Genomic DNA, 23,554 nt, shown 5'->3' with positions numbered 1-23,554 from the left:
GCATTCTCCAAGACCATATATATAATTCTAACAACCCTGATAATTGTTGCTTTATTTCACTACCTTAACGTAGAAAACAAACTCATTGTATGCCACAAATCTATCTACCAAATGCCACATGCTTCCTATTTAATAAGTTGGGCATTTTTATGTTGAAATTTGTACATATAATTTAAAATTCATTCTGCAGACTAAATCACAAACATGGTTAGAAGATACATTCTGGAAAAAAAAAATTGAATAATACAGTTTTATACAGGAAGCCATTGTGTTAACAAAGACTTGAAGTGATTAATGGTTCTTAATGTTCTATAAGACCAGATCAATGGAAAGAAAACAGAAATAGCAAATTCCCCAATATTTCATTCCTTCATTGCTAAAAGTCTTTATTGTTTAACCCAGGTTTTCAGGCGCCGAAAAATCTCGTTTCTTGCCTTTCTGAGCTGTGGCAGGTCACTTTGTCGTTCTGGGTACATGTCTGCGCAATGTGCTGAACCTGTTTGAATGATTAATAAAAACTCATGAAACAAATCTCTGTAAAATACTGGTTCCTATGTATTGCACTATCATCTGTATGTATTGACTTAATATCCTAAATGAATCATACATAAACGCCAAAGATCTTTGTCACTTCAAGGAAGTTTGGTTTTGGCGTTTCCAGTAAAACACGCAATTTGCAGAGGACTGGACTTTGGACTGATATTCCTCCTTATTCTCTTTGCATTTGTTCCACAACTGACAGGGAGGCATTAGACAAGGAATGACATCGGATGCATAGAAACACTGTCTATCACTCTGTCACTGAGCACCCTGAAAATATAGGAAGCAAGAAGGCAGGAGATATTTCATTCGTTGCTTCTAGTAAAAACTGAGCTCTTGTTTAAATGTTTGTGTAATATCTTTAAGTCACAGTTAGATGTAAATATGTTTATACTATGTCTCCTGTAATTTTCCTGTAGAAGTCCTGCTTTCCAGTAATGGCATCAGCCTACGTCAGTGGTGACATCATCCACACTGTCAGGTCCAGTTTTGTTTGTTCCTGCACAACATCAGAGTTAAAAATTCAAAGTAAATTTATTATCAAATTAAGTACATGTCACCATATACTACCGTGAGATTCACTTTCTTGCAGGCATTCACAGTAGAACCAAGAAATACAATGGAGTCAATGAAAAACTACACACAAAAATTTCAGGTTTAAGATGGCGCTACCGAAGATGTGCGATGGCTTACTGGTAGTTTGAAAGAACAGGAATTTGGTTAAAACCATTTAAAACTATTAAGAGAGCAAAGGCAAAGCAAATTTGTGGGATGTGCCCTCCTGGTGTGCTGCAAAATCAATGTGCTTGGAGTTGGCACTATGCTGGTTGGAGTGAATGATTTGGAGGAGCAAAGACGGGACAGAGAAGTTCTGATGCCCATCCAACTAACCCAGGTACAAAAGTGGATCGCTCGAAGCACCGAGCCAAATTAGGGAGGTCATGAACGGCTTCTTTGGCAGCGAAATGCAGGTCAAAAGTGAACCGCTGGGTCACATGTTCAAGGCCCGAAGCGACTTGCCGCGGCAAGGCTCAGGCCCAAATGTGAAGTACAATCCACTGTTTGGACAATCTAAACGAAGTCCCATATAGACTGATGTCAAGATGTCGAGAGTTGGGCGAGGTTGGATTGCTTTGGGCACCGAGCCAATCTGGACAAATCAAGAACGGCTCCTTCAGCAGGGAAATCTAGGCCTGGAGCAATTCACCAGTGGTGGGGCTGGGTCCTAGTGTGAGGTTTGGACAATTTAAATGCTAGCCCAGATAGTCTGGGAATTCTCTCACTGCAATGCTAAGGCTGTGAGACTGCTCCTAACTGCTGTGCTTCGTGTCTGCAAACTTTCCGGCAATTTGCCCCGCTAATATGAAGAATTGAATGCCAAAGCTTTGGGCCTACTCTGGGCTGCTCCGGGGATTTGGGTCGAAGGACTGTTTGGTTTGGAATGCTGTTGCTGCTCGCATCTATTGTTTATATGATTTGCTTTGTTTTGTTTTCATTTTCTCTATGGGTACTGGGGGGATTGGTCTTAGTTTTTTAATTGAGTTCTGTAGTAACTTCTACTTTGAAAAAAGCACACTCGACAACTTCATGCCCAAGAAACAACTTTATCTCGAACTTCAAAACCATTATGTATATACAGAGGCTTTCACAACCCGTACGGCATGGCAGGCACACCATATACAAAAGCCCACCGGAAGTAAAAAGAACGGAAGTAAACCCCCCCATTATCCGAATTAGTATTAATTTACTTTTAATAATGTTCACATTACAACAGGTTCTTTTGGCTTTCACGCTGTGCAACTGCCTGTAAGAAAAATAATTTTAAGGTGGTATAAGTCATACATTCTTTGATAATAAATGTGTTTTAAAACTTTGAAGCTTGAAACTTTGAAACAAAGACAGACTCAAACACAATGTGCAAAAGAAAGCAAACTGTGCAAATACAAAAAAAACACAAACAATTAAATAATCAGACAAATAAATAAATAAATAAATAAATAAATACTGAGAACATGAGTTGTAGAGTCCTTGAAAGTGAGTCCAAAGGTAGTGGAATCAGTTCAGTGTTGAGGTGAATGAAGTTATCCACATTGTTTCAGGATCCTGATGGATGAAGGGTAATAATTGTTCCTGAACCTGATGGCGTGGGACCCAAGGCTCCTGTATCTCCTTCTCGATGCCAGCAGCAGGAAGAGAGCGTGGCTTGGATGCTGGGTACCAGTGCTGCCTTCTTGTGGCAGTGCTCCTTGTAGATGTGATCAATGGTGGGGCAGATTTTCCTATGATGAACTGGGCAGTATTCTGGCAGTATACTTTTTGTAGGTTTTTCCATTCTTGGGCACATCTAGAGATGCCTGTCTAGACAGCACAAACCTCTGCAGGCTGAACAGGTCTCAGAATGCATAACTTGCCCACTGCTGACCTGTGTTAGCATAAACCTAGTATAGGTACAGGGAAGGAGAAAGGAAAATTGATATTTTATTGTTTATTTAAGTTAATTTTCATATTTTAATAGTTTAATTAAATGTGATTTTTTAAAAAAGAAGTCTTAATAGCTTTAGCACCTAAGTGTAATGGATATTTTGTGAATACCAAACATTATCTACATAAATTGAGGTGGGGAGTACTTCTTGTAGTAGGAAGAGGCCTAGTGAAGATGGCACTAACCGGTGACTCCTTTGCTTGCATCTTCAGAAACAGCTCTATTTCCATCTTTAATATCTCTATTTTTCCTTTTCAGGGTTCTTTTGAAGGCCTTGACCTGGAGTTACAACACTGACTTTGGAGTTTCACGCTCTCCTGGAGTTTCACGCTGACTTTTGAAGGCCCTGACCTGGAGTTTCACGCTGACTTTGGTTCTTTGCGGGAATGGGAACCACTCTCGGGGTGTCATGACTGGCTGTTATCCAACATGCCAAGGGCCTAGCCTAAGAGTTCGACTCGCCTTTGAGCCCTAATATCTCGGGGCTCTGGAGACAGGTGGATCAAAGGTCGGTGTCCTGGACCAGTGTGTCGTGGGAGCCAGAAGATCTTTGGCTGTGTGTCCAGAGACCTGTGATCTTTGGGCACAGAGCTCGGAAAAGCGATGTAACAGACTTTTAACATCATAAACCAATGAGTTGTTTGTTATGTCTCCCTGTGAAATGGTGACATCGCTTTCTCCCTTATTAGGGAGAGAGAGAAGCTGTGGTACGTCGAATACCGGGTGAACGCGTAGTCTATGGAGGATTGCAAGTCTGTGTCTTTGCTGTTGCTTTTGCTGCATGCTTGAGTCCTCGGTTGTGGATGCCAATGCTTTCGTTTGTCGGTGGGGGGAGGGGCATCGTTGCTCGCTGCCACTTACGCACAAGAGGGAGGGGAACTGGGAGACCTTGGGTTTCTAACATTTAACTGTCATTCATTCTTTGAGGCATTCCTGTTTTGTGGATGGTTGTGAAGAAAAAGCATTTCAGGATGTATATTGTATACATTGACATTAAATGCACTTTGATGTATGTTGTTTGAAATCTTTGAATGTGTTTTGGGCTGCTACTAGAATGCAAGTATATCCTTAATTTAAATAAGAGGACCAAAACTGGACACAGTACTCAGTATTCCAGCTTTGGCCTTACTAATACCCTGTGCAATTGTAACGAGACTTGACTACTGTTAAACTCTAATCCCCGTGCTATTATAGGCCAATATACTATTTTCCTTTCTAAGTGCATGTTGCACCTGTCCGGTAACTTTTAATAATGGGTACACAAGTATACCTTGATCTCATGTATTTCACTCACTTGAAATCTCTCCACATTTAGATAATAATCTGCCTTTTGATTTCACTTAACCAAGTGGCCCAACCTCACACTTTACCACATTAAGCTCCATTTGCCAATTTCTCACCCACTCGTTCTATCTATATCCTGTTGCCAAGTCCAAACATCCTCAACATGTCCGCCTACCTATTTTCATGTTGTTGGTAAACTTACACTGTGACACTCTGCCCCCTCCAAGTTATTAATATAAATACTGTATGTATAAGTATGATGTAGCCGCGTTTGAGATCTTAGGCCTTTAATGAATGATGTTTGCATCTATTTCCTGATCGTATTTTCGCTCTTCAAGAAGAAGCCAAAAATGATGGAAATCTCTTGCACACCAAGGGATAATTCCAGGGAGCAACACAATACGTAGCTTTCTGATGTTGACGCACTCAGTGATTAAGCTTAACAACTGGGTCTGCATACTACATAATTTAGTCGTCATTTGAAAGCGATAACTGGTCAAAAGGACGCAATTTCAGTCTGTATCTCAATCTTCTTGATTAGGATCTTGATGAAGATCCTGATGAAAAGTCAACTGTTTATTCCCCTCCTTAGATGCTGCATGACTTGCTGAGTTCCTCCAGTATTTTGTGTGTGTTGCTCAAGATTTCCAGCATCTGCAGAATTTCTTGTGTTCCTGTTCTTCTTTGCTGCCTTCTCCCTTGTCTGTCACACCGGAATTTCTCCACATCACCAAAGGTTTGGGTTAGATGACTAAATGCCTATGTTATGGTTATTTTCCAGTTTGATTTTTGCCTGCCTGAAGTCAGACAAGGCCGAATGCTCAAAGCTCCATATAATTCATGAAGGAAATTTATATTATAGTCAATGGAGACTTTCTTTCAGGAATTCCTCCAGGTACTTTGCTCTCTTATGGGGATCTACTCTAAATATTGCAAAATATACCAGCATCTACTCAGGGCAAGGGGCTTAGATTTGGACCCTCTCATTGACGGTATTAAAGTTTTGACAAAGGCAAGAATGATTATATTTAGCAGAAGCTAACAAATTACATTCATAGGCAGTCTTTGGGAGGTCTGAATTCCTGATCTTAGCAGCTGATGGAAGCTCCAAACTGTTCAGGCCATCTCCCTTGCTCACTTGGTGCTTTCCATCTCTAACAACTGTATCTTACCTGCTGAAGGAGGGCATTCAGGCCATCAGATCTGCACTGGCTCTCAGCAGAACAATCCTGTAAGTCCTATATTGCATCTTCTTATTTGCCTTAGGCTCTGCAATTTCCACCTCTCTCTATCTCTGTCTGTCTGTCTTTCTCTCTCTCACACACACATGCCTATCAACTGCCCTCTGATCCTTTTCTAGCTTATACAATATAGGAGTAAAATCAACTATTCAATTAATCATCCAGCACTTCTGAGGGTGTGGGGAAAATTAGACTACTGGAAGGAAAGTCAAGTAGGAGAAACTGCAAGCTCCAGGCAGGTAATACCTGAAGTTATGATTGAAGATAAATCTTTGGAACTGCCGAGGTGCAGCACTAGCAGTTGTGCATCTCTGCTTCACTACTCACTAACGTAAAGGTACACTAGCCAATGAAAATGGTTTTCTTTATCTCTCCCCTGTTGACTTCAGAAGTACAAAATGGGACAGTTCATACGTCCTGGGAGCTTGTCAATATGAAAAGTTAAAATCAGAGAGCTGACAAACTGTGAGGGCTATTTTCTTACCCTGAAGTTACTGAATAGGTCTAGGAGCAGCAAACCAGTAGCTGGTTTTTTACTAAACCAGGTAAAATGGATCTAATTCTAGAAGGCTACATCACCCCAACCAAGATCAGCTTCCTGAGTACAGACCACAGACTGCAATTTTGGTCAGCATTACTCACTGCTCTGTCATTCTCAGATTTTGGCAGTTTATTTAATAGAAGTCTGATTTAAGAATTATTTTGAAATATGGAAGTAATAAAGCCTTGGTAGTAATCTATAACAGAACACTGAAGTAATTCAAACAATCAAAGAAAAACACAAAATACTCCAAAACTAAAGTGATATGGTCCCTTTTTAGGCATTCACAGCATGACAATGAACTAGTTTTAGTGAAACAAAAGCAAGATCTTTGAAAATTCGAGGTTGCATTATATCCATGAACATTATCTTGTCTGCTTGTTAGTTCTTACCAAAATAACCCAGGCCACTAGCATAAATTGTTGGCCATCCAAAGAAGGACGACAATCTGATTCCTTGACTGTGTGGTTAAGAAAGAAACAAGTAAACTATACAAATGATCTTTCATGGACAGGTCATGCATTTTGGCAGGCACAAATGAAAACGAGAATGTACAGTAAAATAGAGTCACTGTTTGAAATAATGTCATCCAAATCATTGACAAATAACGCAAAAAGAAGTGGTCCCAACACAGACGCCTGTGGAACACCACTAGTCACCGGCAGCCGACCAGAAAAGGCTCCCTTTATTCCCACTCTTTGCCTCCTGCCAATCAGCCAATGTTCTATCCTTCTGAAAATTCAAGGACCAAACATCCACTGATTGTTCTTTGTCTACCCTGCTTGTTATTTCTTCAAGTAATTCCAACAGATTTGTCAGGCAAGATTTTCCCTTACAGACGCCACACTGACTTTGGCATTTTTTATCATGTCCCTCCAAGTCCCCTGAAACCACATACTTAACAATCGACTCCAACATCTTCCCAACCACTGCATTCCACCTAACTGGCCTGTAATTTCCTTTCTTCTGCCTCTCTCCCTTCTTGAAGAGTGAAGTGACATTTGCAATTTTCCAGTCCTCTAAAACCATGCTAGAATCCATTGATTCTTGAAAGATCATTACTAATGCCTCTACAATCTCTTCAGCCACCAGTTTTAGAACCCTGGGGTGTAAACCATTTGGTCCAGTTGATTAATTTACCTTCAGATCTTTTAGCTTCCTAAGCACCTTTGACCTACTAATGGCAAATTCACTCTCTCCTATCCCTTGACACTCTCAAACTTTCAGCATGCTGCTGGTGTCTTTCACAGTGAATACTGATTCAAAATAATTATTCAGTTTGTCCATCATTTTCTTGTCTCTGATTACTAGCTATTCAGCAACACTTTCCAGCAGTCCCACATCTACACCCAACTCTGTTTTACAGTTTATATACCTGAAGAAACTTTTGGTATCGTCTTTAATATTATTGGCTATCTCTCATTTGTCTTCTATCTTTTCTTTCTTTAAGGATGTGTCATTCTTCTGCTCCAAAACCTTGTTATGAATGTCCTCTACTAAATGACACCCTCGATTACATAAAATACTGAGTAGGATATAGTTCCTGTTTCAGGCATCTAGGCACACAATGTGTCTGAACTTGTTTTTGTGTACTTCAAGCATACATGAAAAAATATATAACAAGCACAAATATTTATTATTGTATTAACATACAATATTGTAACAGAAGATAATTTTGGTACATTAAAATATTCTAGACGTAGTTCAGTCCTTAACTGTTGCAACTTTATTAGAATATAGAAGATCTAACAGTACAGCACAGAATAGGCCTTTCGGCCTACAATGTTGTGCTGACATTTTAACTTGTTCCACGATTTATTAATGCGGAAGAAAATACTCATTTTACAAATTATTGTTATAATTATTTTCTTTAGAGTATCTAATCTTCCACTTGTAGTTAAGCTGTTTATAAATAGCTGATAATAATTAACTTATACTGAATCAGTCACCAGTTTTATGACCAGTTTTATTTAGTCTTTACTTGCAATTTTTTAAATAATATCTGCAAAAACATTTATTAAGACAATGACTTCAACTTAAGCACATACAGACTTAATTTTTATTTTGATGTTGGTCGGGGCCAGGGCTTATTATATCCAAAGTTGGTTTTAAAAACTATGGAAACTTAATTTTTACTGAATATGGTTTCAATTTATGTGATCCTCAGCACAGAATCAACCGATATTTTTTAACATGGCTTGGATTTCACAGATGATATAAGTGTAAACTAGCAGAAATTGGAACAATTATATTCTTAATATCATTACCTTGAATGTAAATAGCTCTATGACCTTTGGTAATGCTCAGTACATGCCAGGGATCCTTTGAGCCATTTGGAAAAACTATTCGACTTCCTTTAATGTTAGTACCTCCATAGTTTTCATTGGTGTGCTGTACAGCATCAGCAAGTACAGTATGATTGAATGCAGGACCAAATAAATCCATGCATTGCTGCAGTTTGTAACTAAAACAGAAGAGAGACAGAAAACAAAACAAGATTTTGTAAAATAGTTCCTTTTACTTATGTAATTAACGAAGGCCTCAAGTTGATCCAGATGGGCAGGAAATAAGATTTTGGCATTCCACTGTGAACTCTTAAAAAAAAACAAACATAAAATGAATCTTACCATGTTTGTCTTTATTAAGATTATTGTCTCATAAAACCTTTACGAAACAATTGATTTTGAATTTGTAAAATAGATCTCCAATGAATTAACTTTGATGGAATCAAAAAAAGCATGAAATATTAACACTGGAGTTATTTTGCATGAAAGATGTGATCGTTTCTTTTATATTAATTTTTTCCCAACATTAATAAGAAAAGTGGATGGGGTGGGCCTAAATTAAAAAAAAATAGGGTTGTTTTTATACAACAAACTTCATGAATTTAGGATATAGCAAAGTGCTGTAGAGCCAGTGAAATATTTTTGAAGTGCTGTCACTGTTGCAATGTGAAAATCAAGACAGCTAATATACGCATACAAACAGTAAAAAGGGGACCAGATTTGTTTAAAAGTTATTAGTTGAAGGAAAAAAATTGAGCACATCAGGATTTCTCAGTTCTCATGAGACCACATATCCCCTGAAAAAACGTACAAAACTTCAGTTTAAATCCTCATTCAAATTGCAATAAATTCAATGTTTCTTTCACATTGCAGAGAAAAGGCAACTAAAAATTAGGTGAACAACTTATGAGTGAATTTGGATTCCATAGTTAACAGAGGTATTGACTTATAACCAAAACACAAATGGCATGTTTTGTGAATTCCTCTTGCTTTTTGCTTATTTCTTCATCCCACAATACTCTAATAAAGTTCCCAGAAAATCTCAGAATGAATTCTCACTGGTAAAGCCGATATATAACAGGCATAAATCTCTGTATAACTTGGCTCACTGGTTTTCAACAAACTAAAATCTGAAGATGGTTAATGGGCAACAACTTCTGTATTCCAAATGTGCAGAGTCATCCAGAAAAGTGAATATTTAGTATTAAATAAATAACGAATAAGTAAACTTAGCAAGGAAGAAACTGTCCCAACTAATACAACAAAAGCAAATGAATTGAGCAGGGAAATTTCTGAATTGGCAGCATAACTGTTGGCAGATGTTTGGCAATGGGAGAGAGTAGGTGAAAATAGTTAGAAGAAAATCAGCCCAGGCTATAGATTCAGTACAGCAGTCATTACTTCTTCATGAAAGGGGATTGAATGAAGAGACACAGATTTATCAAGCAGGGGCCAAATTAGTGTGCTACCCATTCCTACAAGACCTGCAAGGACAATCAATGGTCTGGACTGCATTATGAAAGATAGCAAAACTCACCACAATCCTCAGCAGTTATTAATATTATTACTAGTACAAAACAGGTTCCACAGTAAATTAATGCAAATAGTGGTTTAGATTTTCCTTCAATAGTTGTGTACTCCATTGCTGGATTAACATATTGTGTTTAAAAGGATGAAAAAATACTGCTAGTGGACAATTTGCGACAAATAAAACCAGATTCTTATTCAAGCAAAACACACAATTCTGAAGCAGTCAAGCTAAAGGGCTTCGGCTGGAAACGTCGACTGTGCTTTTTTCCATAGATGCTACCTGGCCTGCTGAGTTCCTCCAGCATTTTGTGTGTGTTGCTCAGATTTCAAGCATCTGCAGACTTTCTCTTGTTTGTTTCCAGTTTCTGATTTTCTTATTTTTGTTCTACAGCTAAATGTGAGATTACTCAAGAATACTGTGATTTAATTTTCCTCACTAAAAGATAAGGGACGAATAAGAGCACACTACAAGTATCAAAGAACCTAGAATCCAATTTACCTGAGGGGAAAACCAGCAAGAGGCTGCTGCAGGGATTCAGTTGACTGATAATATCCAAATTCTGTACACGACTGATAAGCCCATTGTCTGCCTGAAATAAGTGAAAAATTCCATTGAAGAGTGAAAACATGTAAAAAAATACACTGTGGCTAAGTGCATAAACATATAAAAATACTCTGTGCCCAAGCAGGTAAATGCTGAATACAAAGTTCTACTAAGTTTGCATATCAAATTGTGGGCCAGCCAGAACAGCAATTCCCTTCTTCAAAAATTATCTCACTGCCTACGAGGTAGCAAGAGGGAAAGAATTTGCTTCCTGCTTCTGACTAGAATCTAGTGAGACCACTTTTAAAGTACATGTTTTTAATCATTTTTATGTGGATGGTGTCAACTTTGACGAGCGCTCCCAAAGGTTGAACAACTGGCCAAAACAAACTATGCCTGAAGACTAATCACTTTGGCATTCAGTGGTCAGGGAGCTAAAACCTGACATTAGATGGTGACATCAGCACCGAAAAAGAAAGATTAGGAGGAAAAGAGTTAAAAGGTAGCAGCACCAGATGGAACATTTCTATTTTCCCAATCTTTTCCAGAATATTCTTAATTCGTTTCAACTTAACATGGGAATGAGATAAGAAGCACTTGGAAGACAATTCAAGAACAAGGTTACTGACTGTGGCTCATGCACGCCCACACAATGCAGCATATTTGAAACACTGGTATCATTCACTGCAAATTCTTATGCTGGTTCTAACAATATGTTAGAAAAAGTTGAACTGTTATATTTTTGTGTCCTGGACTGGACATCAGTTTTCAAAGGCCATGTGAAAACAGAACAATTTGAATTATAAGGCACTAATATCATTTATTACATCTTAAAAGAACTTTAACATTATGTTGAGAAGGCTCTGCTGAATAATGAGAGCTGACCATATTATTTTAAAGTAACTGATTGAACCCAATGGAAAATAAATTATCATTGGAAACAATCATGAGTGCAGTTTTGAAAATATACCTTCATTAATATTCGTTTATTACCTATTCACTCAGAAAACCTAACTATCAGAGTTCTCACTCAATTCTAACTCTAACATTTATAACAAATATTAATATTAAACCCAGACCTCAATGAAATTCTGCGGCCCAATCGGAAGAAATGTTTTCTTCATAAATCCGTAAATATTTAGACTTTTGCAAAAAAAAAGGCACAATGTATGTATTTAGTTTGGAAATCTGTTTCTAAAATAAACTTCTAGGTACACCAAGAACCCAGTCTAAAAACTAAACTCATGGACAAAGAGGGAGGAATTGGACTTGACAGAAGCTTATGTACACTCAATGTGCTAATCGTTTCTTTTTGTGTAGTAATGATTCAAATAATTCCATGTGATAATGAAATAAATTTAAATAAAACATGATTGGTATGGTGGTGCCAAGAAAACAACCTCTCCTCAATGCTGAAAAATGAAGGAGTTGATCATGAGGAACGGAGACAGACTTGCTCCTATTCACATCAATGGGACTGTAGTTGAAAGGGCGAGTAGTTTTAAGTCCCTCAGTATACACATCACCAAGGATCTCACCTGGACTGCATATACTGACCATGTGGTGATAAAAGTACAACAGCGCTTCTTTCACCTCAGATGGCTGAAGAAATTTGGTTTGAGTCCTCAAATTCTCAGGACTGTCTATAGGGGCATCATTGAGAGCATCCCGACTGGCTGTGTCACTGCCTGGTACGGGAACTGTACTACCCTCAGTCGCAGGGCACTGCAGAGAGTGGTGAGACAGCCCAGCACATCTGTGGATGTGAACTTCCCTCTTTTCAGGACAGTACATCAGCAGGTACGTAAAAAGAGCCTGCAGGATCATCAGGGACTCCAGCCACACCAACCACAAATTGTTTCAGCTGCTTCCATTTGGCAAATGGTACCGCAGTATTAAGGCCAGGACCAATAGCCTATGGGACAGCTTCTTTCACCAGGTCCTCAGTACACATTTATCAATACACATGGATTTGATTGCATATCTGACAGTACATACATGTATACAAACAATTATATGTACTATCTTAGTGTTTGGGCAATGTCTTCCCATATTTTCCTTCTTATTGCTTGTACATAGCGATGGAGACACAACATAAAAGATTTTTACTCCCTCATGTTGTGAGATGGATGTAAGAAATAAAATAGATCTTAAACCTTAATCTGTTAAGTTACAAACAAATTATTATTAATGAAAAATGAACTACAGAATGGTCAATAGCAAAAGCACAGCCCATGAAGCAACATGATCTATGTTGTACCCAACATTACTTGAATATCTCATAGAAGAAAGTATCTCTCACAACATACACATAATACATGGGAACTGTGCACCATACTCATTTTATGTGGCTTCTGTAATAACAGAACCCAGCAAAACAACATTACTTTCATCATATTTGTCACAACTTATCTGGCTATCAAAAGTCTGTTCCCCTGTCCAAGGAATTATCTAGCTTGTACTTGCACGATAATATTCAAATATGGGTGAATGATCAGCATTTTACCAGTCAATGGTTTCAAAATGGGAACAACTTTCTGGGGGGAAGAAATTCTCCCACTCCCAGTAATCTTGAACAGCACAAGTTCTGGTCTTGTATCTGTAGAGTGGATTGTTAAATAGATGGTTTTGCTCTTCCATACAGACTGATGACAATGATCTAGATTTTAGGAAGGAGATGTGTTCTATGCAATGAGTGGTGCGGTGAGCTGGGGAACATGGAGTATCAGAACTCTGAATGCCCTGCAGATTGTAATGAATGGGTACAGGAGTTGGGAGGTTCTCGCCTTAGGCTGGATGGATTGCAATTCCTGAAGCCAGATTCTTATTACATCAGTGTCATTGGAGCAGATATTGATAAGACCAGAATTAGGCCACTCAGCCCAATGAGTATGCTTCGTCATTGTATTACAGCTGATTTATTAGCCCTCTCAATCCCATTCACCGGCCTTCTGCCTGTAACCCTTGATTGCCCTGACTAATCAAGAACCTATCAACTTCCACTTCAAGTAAATCCAAAGACTTGGTCTCTAAGGCTGTCTGTGGCAATGAATTTCATAGATTCACCTCTCTCTAGCTAAAGAAATTCCTCCTCCCCTCTGTTCTAAATGGACATCCCTCTATTCTGAGGTTGTGTCCTCTGGTTTTAGACTCCACCACTTTAGGAAACATCCGCTCTGTCTTGGCCTTCAATATTCGATAGGTTTCAATGAGTTCCCCCCTCTTCTTCAGTCTAAACTCGAAAGAGGACAGGCCCAGAGCAATCAAATGTTCCTGTACATTAACCTATTAACTCCGGTAATCATTTTCCTGAACCTCCTCTGGACCTTCTTCAAAGCCAGCTCAGCTTTTCCTAGATAAGAGGCCCAAAACTGCTCACAGGATTCCAAGTGCTGGCTAACCAATGCCTTAATAAACCTCAGCATTATATCCTTGCTTTTACACTTCAGTCCTCAGTGCAGGCATTGCATTTCCGGAGGACTAGAATATAAAAGCAATGATCAGGGACTCCAGTAATAGTGGTACAGGAAGCCAGAAGGTGCCCATGAATTCTACTGTTAGCCATGGAGACAGACAGATTGACAGACGTTTCCAATGATGTGTGAAACTATTCCAATTATCCACTAGTTTTGTACTCCAAAATACAATAAGGTAGCAGTTTTTAAATAGTGGCTGTTTTCCTACTTCCATCTGCTGCTGGAGCAGCCCAGGAAGTGTTCAACATATCAGATAAAAACTTGCTGTAACTTGCGTCCAGACATTTTTCTTCATATGTATCCAGTAGGAGCTGAGAAACCTTTGCATATCTCTTGTACGGTATACCCAAGGAAGGATTCTCCATTATCGTACAGAGCACGTCAATTGTAATGTTGGCACCTTTTGGGTCCTGTTTAAAAAAACATATAAACAAATTACTAGAGACATTTAAAGGGAACTCATGAACAAATACATTATGAGAAGACAGTTAAGTTCAAGTTTATTGTCACAACTAAACAAAACAACTTTTTCAGACCACAGTGCATCCACAATGCATATATCATATACAGCACTTAAAACAAAATATTATCACAGATTAATTAATGAAATATAATTCAAAAGTTGTTATGTTACAATAATGAAAGCCTACTGTTTCATGGCTAGACTGTACTACGATGAGGAATGTCTACCATTCCACGCCAAGACTATATCACAACAAGGAATGACAGCAGTTCTATGCCTAGAACACATTTCTGGAAATCTGATTACTTGGCTGCCTACGTCCCACCTGCATAAAGATCAAGGCTTCAGAGATAAGGACAACAAAGGCGGGTGGGTTTGTGGGAGGCAGAGGAGCAGGTACAGGATTCCTTCAAGTCGGTGAACTTGGCTGTGTTCAAGAACTCTCAGAGGATATACTACTGTTTTCACAGACTTTATAAAACAGTTCTAGATGAGTGTGTCACCACAAAATCATTCGGAGTCTTCCTCAAACAGAAGCCCTGGATGAACCATGAGATCTCCAATCTGCTAAGGGCCAGAACAGTGTCATTCAGATCAGGTGACCAAGTAAGACATATGAGGTCCAGAGAAGATCTTTGGAAAGTCAGCTCCAGACCAAACTTGAATCACTGAAGGATACTTGACACCTGTGAAAGGGCTTGAATGCTGTTATACCTCTTACAATGTGAAACAAAGCAACATAGGTGACAACAAGGCTTCACCCCCAGGTGAGCTCAATGCCTTCTATGCTCATTTGACCACCAAAACATGGAGGAACCTTCACGAACTCCCACAGCCACTGGTGATCCTGTGCTTTCAGTCTCTGAAGCCGATGTAAGAACGTCCCTCAGGAGGGCAAACCCACAGAAAGCATCCAGCCCAGGTGGAGTGCCTGGCCGAGTACTAAAGACCTGTGCTGATCAAATGGCTGGAGTGATCACCGATATCTTTAACCTCTCACTACAATAGTTTGAGTCACACACCTGCTTCAAGCAGGCTATGGCTATACCAGAGTGCGAGAAGAACATGGTACCTGCCTCAAAGACTATTGTCCAGTAGCTCCTACATCCATTGTGATGAAGTGTTTTGAGAGGTTGTTGATGAAACATATCAACTCCTGCTGGAGAAGCGACTTGGATCTGCTCCAATTTGCCTACTGGCACAACAGGTCCACAACAGATTCTATTTCATTGACTCCTCGCTCAACCCTGGAACAACTGGACACCAGAGCAGCATACAGTGCTCTTTATCAACTACAGCTCGGCATTCAATACCATCATGCCCTCAAACCTAATCAGTAAGTTTTAAGGCCTCAATACCTTCCTGTGCAATTGGAGCCTTGATTTCTTCACTTACCAACTCCAATCAATTCACATCTCCTCCACAATCTCCATCAGCACAGTTGCACCACAAGGCTGTGTGCTTAGCACCCTGCTCTATTCACTTTATACTTACTTATGTAGGCCCCCCGGCCAGCCTCAGGGTCGCTCGGCTCGCTGTCGTCTAGGGAAACAGCCCTTGGCCCCGCCAAACTGGGTAATTAGTTTGTGTGGATACTGTGTGATGTACCCCACGCCACCCAAATAACATACAATACACCAGATGCAATTAAATGATTTACAGTTGATAGATATTACTGGAACTATATAATTAATAGAGAATAAAATATAAAAGGAAAATCAAAGGCGCCACACTTATCAAAGTTCAATCTCTTCGTGCACAAACAATTGGAGCTTAGGACCCTTCTTCTTCACCTTGCGACCCCTCGGACCACCTCGACCGGCCGCCTGGGACCAACAACGGTGGTTGACCAGACGCTCCACATCTTCGTCTCCTCTCCTCGCCAAACGCCCTGCTCGGGGTCCGACCCTGTTAGCGGACATCACAGCACCTGGTCCATCCTCTGTCTCTCTCTCCCGCCTTCTGTCCCGAAACCCCGCGCATACAGTATCTTCAAATACACCAAAAACATAACAACTATCCCAATTGGTTTGTAACATATTCTTATCACACTCTAACCAAAAGCAAGCTACTAGCACAAGAACTTTCTCAACGTTTAACATAACAGAGAAGCATTCCTAAGTATAACATAACAAAGAAGCCATTTTAATTAGCCTGCGCAGTAACATAAAAGATGAAACCTCCTTACACTTATCTGTGAGACTAAGCACAGTTCCAATGCCACTTTAAGTTTGCTGATGACACCACTGCCGTTGGCTGAATCAAAGGCGGTGATAAATAAGCGTATTGGAGGAGAATGAAATTCTGGCCAAGTGGTGCCACAACATCAACCTCTCACTCAATGTCAACAAGACCAAGGAGCTGACTACAGAGTTCAGGAGAAGGAAACCGGAGGTTCATGAGCCAGTCCTCATCGGAGGATCAGAGGTGCAGAGGCTCATTAATTCCTTGATGCTATCATTTCAGAGGATCTTTCTTGGGCTCAGCACATGTGCAATTATGAAGAAAGCACAGCAGTGCCTCTACCTCTTTAAAAGTTTACAAAGATTTGGTATGGCATCTAATTTCTATAGATGTGTGGTGTAGATCATCACGGCCTGGTATGGAAACAGCAATGCTCTTGAACAGAAAACCGTACAGAAAGTAATGGACATGGCCCAGTCTGCCATGGGTAAAGTGCTCCCCATATTGAGCACATCAAAATGGAGCGCGGTCACAGGAAAGCAACGTCCCTCTTCAAGGACCTCCACTACTCGGGCTATTCTCTCTTCTCGCTGCTCTCATCAGGAAGAATGAACAGACCACCAAGTTCATGAACAGTTATTACCCTTCAACCATTAAGCTCTTGAACTAGTGAGAATAACTTCACTTGCCCCAATGCTGAACTGATCCCACAACCTATAGACTCACTTTAAAGCACTCTACATCTCATGATCCTGTGATTGATTTATTTATTTATTTATTTATTATTTCTTTTGTATTTAAACAGTTTTTTGTCTTTTTCACATTGGATGTTTGTCCTGTTGCGTGCAATTTTTCATTGATTCTTTTATGATTTTGGGATTTACTGTGTATGTCCGCTAGAAAACAAATCTCAGGGTGGTGTATGGTTACATATATGTGCTTTGATAATAAAGTTATTTTGAACTTTGAAAATGCATGTGAAAAGCCATTGATGTGTAATGGAGAGTGGTTGACTTGTGCCTCTCTGAAGTCCACAATCGTCACTTTTGTCTTGTCCACGTTGAGGCTCAGGTTGTTGTTCTCACATCATTTGCCAAGCCTCTCTACCTCCTCTCTGTCTGCCAACTCATCACTGGCATCACTGAGGCCAACCACTGTTGTAGCATCAGCAAGCTTGATGACGTGATTTGAGCTGGATCTGGCTGTGCAGTGGTGATCAGCAGCAGAATGAGCAACAGCTCTGGGGGGAGCAGTGCTTAGTGTGATGGAGCTTGAGAAGTTGCTGCCAACTTGGACTGACTGGGGTCTTTCCGTCAATAAGTCCAAGATCCCGTTACAGAGAGGGGTCTTGAATCCCAACTAGAACAGTTTACCCACCAGCCTCTGATCATGGCAAACGCAGAGCTGAAATTGATGAACAACATCCTGGCGAATGAGTCATTGATTTCTAGGTGGGACAGAATGGAGTGGAGGCCCAGTGAACCAGTTTGAGAAGTCGGCGAATTGGAAAGAGTCCAACGTAGCTGGTTTAGGCCAGTTACTGTCACTCTCTTGGGCATTGGAATGATGCCTGATGCCTTGAAGCCTGCAGGGACACTGGTCTGAATCAAAGATACTGTGCTCAGTTCTGGTCACTTCACTACAGGAAGGATGTGGAAACCACAGGAAGGGTGCAGAGGAGATTTACAAGGACGTTGCCTGAATTAGGGAGCATGCCTTATGAGAATAGGTTGAGTGAACTCAGCCTTTTTCACTTGGAGCGACAGAGGATATGAGGTGACCTGATAGAGATGTCTAAGATGATGAGAGGCATCATTGATCCTGCAGAAAGTCAGAGGCTTTTTCCCAGGGCTGAAATGGCTAGCATGAGAGGGTACAGTTTTAAGGTGCTTGGAAGGAGGTATGGAAGGGATGTCAGGAGTAAGTTTTTTATGCAGAGAGTGGTGAGTGCGTGGAATGGGCTGCCAATGACAGTGGTGGAATCAGAAACAATAGGGTCTTTTAAGAGACTCCTGGATAGCTAGATGGAGCTCAGAAAAATAGAGGGCTATGGGTAAACCTAGGTAATTTCTAAGGTAAGGACATGTTCGGAACAGCTTTGTGGGCCAAAGGGCCTGTATTGCGCTGAAGGTTTTCTATGTTTCTATATCTGTTAAGACCTCTATTAGTTGGGCTGCAAAATCACTCAGCACTTGACCAGGCATGTTGTCAGGCCCCATGGCTTTGCTTAGTTATTAACCCTCCTCTTACCCATTATTTTCTGCCAGAGAGAGAAAGCTAAGCAGTAAAATAATAGTCATCTTATAAAGGATTGAAAAGGGTCTATAACAGAAAAAAGGCCTTTATTTTGGCCTAAAATTTATGCATCTAAACAGATGCGGTAAACTGTTATTGCAGTTATGTCATTTCCCTCATGGTCTCCCAGCTGCAGATTTAAGATGGGACATCGTAGGGGATTCAGGAGTTATGGAATTATGTGAATATACCAGATGTTAACTCAAACAAGAATGAGTCTTCGGTTCTTAATGTAAATTGCAAGCAGGAATCTGTTTAAATTTAAAAGGGCATCTTTGTAAACAAGAATTGTGCAGCATGCTAATGTAGTGACTTGTGTAATGTTATTACAGCATCAGTGACCTGGGCTCGTTCCTAGCATTGTCTGTGAGGTGTTTGTCTGTTATACCCGTGACAGTGTGGGCTTCTGCTGGCTTCTCCACTGTCCTGTCACGTTTCAAAGACGTACGGGTTAATAGGTTAATTGGACACATGGGTGCAACTGGCCAACACAGGCTCATTGAGCTGGAGGGGCCTGATGCAGTCCTGTGTCTCCAAACAAAGATAAACAGTACTGTCTATAGACTATAATCTACTAGCCAACAGCAGGGACTGGCAGCTCAAGAGATTTCAACAGCTTGGTTTACAAACTGATATAGCCATGAGCCATTGTTCTCACATGCATCAGCCAAATGTAAAACAATGTTAATTGTCCTCCTTCAAACCAGGCAACTAAGCACTGTGACAGCTGAGTTATTTAGTCATGTAGTATATCAAACAGGCTCACCGGTCATAAGTATATTTGTCTAGGCATGATTGGGATATTTGTGTACCAGAGAGTCAGCCTTCAGAACACTAATCTGGGGAATCTGTATTCTCTGTCCTCACAAATTTTTAGACCACTCATATGAAGCACCTTGTTCCAGCAAAGGCATTTGAAAAGCTATCTTTCAGTTACAGTGTGTTCCCATTGTAAATAGTTAATTCAACAGAACCAGTTTTAGTCTCAAGATATTGAAGTAAACAATGTCACTCTAGTTATTGAAATTGCATCAAACCACTTAAAGGAAAAAAGATTAGCTTTATTTATCACTTACTCATTAAAACATCAAAAGAACACTGAGGCTGTCTACAAGAAGGGTCAGAGCTGTCTCTATTTCCTGAGGAGACTGAGGTCCTTTAACATCTGCCGGACGATGCTGAGGATGTTCTACGAGTCTGTGGTGGCCAGTGCTATCATGTTTGCTGTTGTGTGCTGGGGCAGCAGGCTGAGGGTAGCAGACACCAACAGAATCAACAAACTCATTCGTAAGGCCAGTGATGTTGTGGGGATGGAACTGGACTCTCTGACGGCAGTGTCTGAAAAGAGGATGTTGTCCAAGTTGCATGCCATCTTGGACAATGTCTCCCATCCACTACATAATGTACTGAGTGGGCACAGGAGTACATTCAGCCAGAGACTCATTCCACTGAGATGCAACACAGAGCGTCATAGGAAGTCATTCCTGCCTGTGGCCATCAAACTTTACAACTCCTCCCTTGGAGGGTCAGACACCCTGAGCCAATAGGCTTGTCCTGGACTTATTTCATAATTTACTGGCATAATTTACATATTACTATTTAACTATTTATGGTTTTATTACTATTTAATTATTTATGGTGCAACTGTAACGAAAACCAATTTCCCCCGGGATCAATAAAGTATGACTATGACTAAAACATTCAGTGAAGTGCTTCATTTTGCATCAACAACTGAAACAGTACGAGGATTGTGCTGGGGAGATCCCGCGAATGCTGTCGTGCTCCCAGCCCCAACTCAGCTCGTCCACAGCTCACTAATCCTAACCCTAATCATATATCTTTAGAATATGGAATGAAAGTATAATATGTACTTTGAGTTCAGGAAAACACTGTTTCAAAGTTCTCCAAGAGAATGCATGCCTGTTGTGATGAATAAAGACATCTTAGATCATAAATACAAGAGGTTCTGCAGTTGCTGGAATTCCAGAGCAACACAGTCTGAGGTGCTGGAGGAACACAGCAAGTTGGGCTCCATCTATGGAAAGTTGTTTTGAGCAGAAACTGCTCATCAGTACTGAAAATAAAGGGGGAAGAAACCAGAATAAGAAGGTCGGGGAGGGGAATTAGTACAATAGAAGGTGATAGGTGAAGGGGAAGGGAGGTGGCTGGGAGAGGGGTTGAAGTGAGAAGCTAGGAGGTGAAAAGTGGAAAAGGTAAAGGGCTGAAGAAGGATTCTGATAGAAGAGGACAGTGGTCATGGGAGAAATGGAAGGAGGAGGACACCAGAGGGAGATGATGGGCAGATAAGGAGAAGAGAAAAGGTAAGAGGCAAGTCAGAATTGGGAATGGAAGAAAAGAGAAGGAGGAGGGGGGAGAAACTACTGGAAGCTGCAGAAATCAGTGGTCACGCTGTCAGGTTAGGGACTGCACAGACAGGACATCAGGTGTTACTCCTCTGACTTGTGAGTGGCCTCATCTTGGCAGCTTCTGTTACTCTCCAGTGACTTGATTCACCGTCACAACAGACTGATGCCTGGGGATTTGGCCACAATCAAACAGACATTGCACATTTCAGTGTGGCTGAGTTCAGTGAAATGTTGGAGAGGGACAACTTGTAGCTGCAGTTACAATTAGGGAATCTGAGCATTTTAATCTAATGAGATGTCAGTGGGTTTGTCAGGACTAATCAGGGCTTTGGTGTAGAGCAGAAGAAGTACTGCCTAGGACCTCAGTTAGGTGGGTAATTTCTCTGTTACTAATTCTATCCACATTTGTTATTTCCCCACATCCATGCTTCTGTTCACATATCAGTCAAACTTTACCATGAAATGCACATCTAAAAGATATCTGTTCAGGAATATGATTATGGGCAAACACACTCACCACGAAAGCTTTCACCGACAGGCCTATTATCTTTGAAATTCAGGGTACTTGGAGGCACATGATAAAATATGCCGTAGACAGCATGGTTTCCTCAAAAGAAAATCTTGCCTGACAAATCTGTTGGAATTTTTTGAAGAAATAACAGGCAGGATGGACAAAGAAGAATCGGTTGATATTGTGTACTTGGATTTCAGAAGGCCTTTAACAAGGTGCCACATATGAAGCTGCTGAACAAGCTACAAGCCGATGGTATTACAGGAAAGCGTGTGGATAAACAGTGGCTGATTGGTAGGAGGCAAAGAGTCGGAATAAAGGGAGTCTTTTCTGGTTGTCTGCTGGTGACGAGTGATATTCCGCAGGGGTTTATGTTGGGACCGAATTTTTTTATGTTATATGTCAATGATTTGGATGATGGAATTGATGGTTTTGTTGCAAAGTTTGCAGACAATATAAAGATAAGTGGAGGGGCAGATAGTTTTGAGGAAGTAGAGAGGCTACAGAAGGACTTAAACAGATTAAGAAAATGGGCAAAGAATGGCAGATGGAATACAGTGTTGGGAAGTAAATGGTCATGCACTTTAGTAGAAGAAATGAAAGGGTTGACTGTTCTAAATGAAGAAAAAAATACAAAATCTGAGGTGCAAAGGGACTTGGGAGTCCTTATGCAGGATATTCTAAAGGTTAATTTGTGGGTTGAGTCTGTGGTGAGGAAGGAAAATGCAATGCTAGCATTCCTTTCAAAGGGACTAGAATACAAAAGCAAGGATGCACTGGTGAGCCTCGCTTGGAGTATTTTGAGCAGTCTTGGTCACCTCATCTTAGAAAGGATGTGTTTGAAACTGGAGAGAGTTCAAAGGAGGTTCACGAAAATGATTCCAGGATTGAATGGCTTGTCATATGAAAAAGATTTTGATGGCTCTGGGCCTGTATTTACTAGAATTCAGAAGAATGAGGGGTGACTTAATTGAAACCTATCGAACGGTGAAAGGCCTTGATAGAATAGATGCGGAGAGGATGTTTCCTAAGGTGGGAGAGTCTAAAACCAGAAGACACAGCCTCAGAATAGAGGAGCGTCCTTTTAGAATGGAGATGAGGAGGAATTTCTTTAGCCAGGGAGTGGTGATTCTGTAGAATTTGTTGCCAGAGACACCTGTGGAGACTATGTCTTTATGTATATTTAAGGCAGAGGTTGATAGATATTTGATTCGTCAGGGCGTGAAGGGATACAAGGAGAAGGCAGGAGATTGGGGCTGTAAGGAAAATTGGAACAGCCATGATAAAATGGAACAGCAGAATCGATGTGCCAAATGGTCTAATTCTGTTTCTATATCTTATGGGAAATACATTGAAGGGATTCTGTGAGGTGAGAAGGGCTATTCCCTTCTTTGTTTTTCTTTTTCAGTCATGTCTGCAGTGTTGATTGTGTTACAAAATGCAGCTTCTGGGAGCTTGGGGGAGACTCAGAAATTCTCTTTGATGAAATTCTGTTGTTTGCTTCATTCAGTGATTGCTGTGCTCATTTCCTAGAATGGGGTTCTTGTCATGACATCTGCTTTCTCCGCTGCATAATCTGATCATTGTGAGTTTTCAGTCCTCTCCAAGAGCAAGAGCAGTAAGATGAGGAAGAGGCTGAGCATGAGGATGGCAGCAGACAGATATTACAAGGGCCAGCTTTGTGCATAATGTCAGGATGTGCCTTAGAACCTTAAGGCTATTTTGATTAACCAGTCTACCAGCTCTGGTCACAAACCAGAAGACTATCCTTGTAAATGGCCATCAGTTAAAAAAGTAACCAAAACTAGGCAC

The 23,554-nt window shown here is 40.5% G+C and overlaps 1 protein-coding gene across 1 annotated transcript in view; it reads right to left on the bottom strand.

Annotated features, from left to right (window-relative positions):
- Positions 1-386: 386 nt before the first annotated feature.
- prss59 (serine protease 59, putative) overlaps positions 387-23,554 on the bottom strand; it is a 70,139-nt gene continuing 46,971 nt past the window's right edge. Inside the window, exons 8-11 of the mRNA XM_063047297.1 lie at positions 14,132-14,323; positions 10,403-10,493; positions 8,356-8,552; positions 387-496 (exon numbers count right to left, since the gene is read on the bottom strand). Of these exons, the coding sequence (XP_062903367.1) occupies positions 387-496; positions 8,356-8,552; positions 10,403-10,493; positions 14,132-14,323 (590 nt within the window). The remainder of the gene's footprint in view (positions 497-8,355; positions 8,553-10,402; positions 10,494-14,131; positions 14,324-23,554) is intronic.

This window comes from Mobula hypostoma, chromosome 4 (assembly GCF_963921235.1).
Source record: "Mobula hypostoma chromosome 4, sMobHyp1.1, whole genome shotgun sequence".
In the NCBI taxonomy this organism is placed as follows: Eukaryota; Metazoa; Chordata; class Chondrichthyes; order Myliobatiformes; family Myliobatidae; genus Mobula; species Mobula hypostoma.
This window is presented reverse-complemented; position numbering and strand designations above follow the sequence as displayed.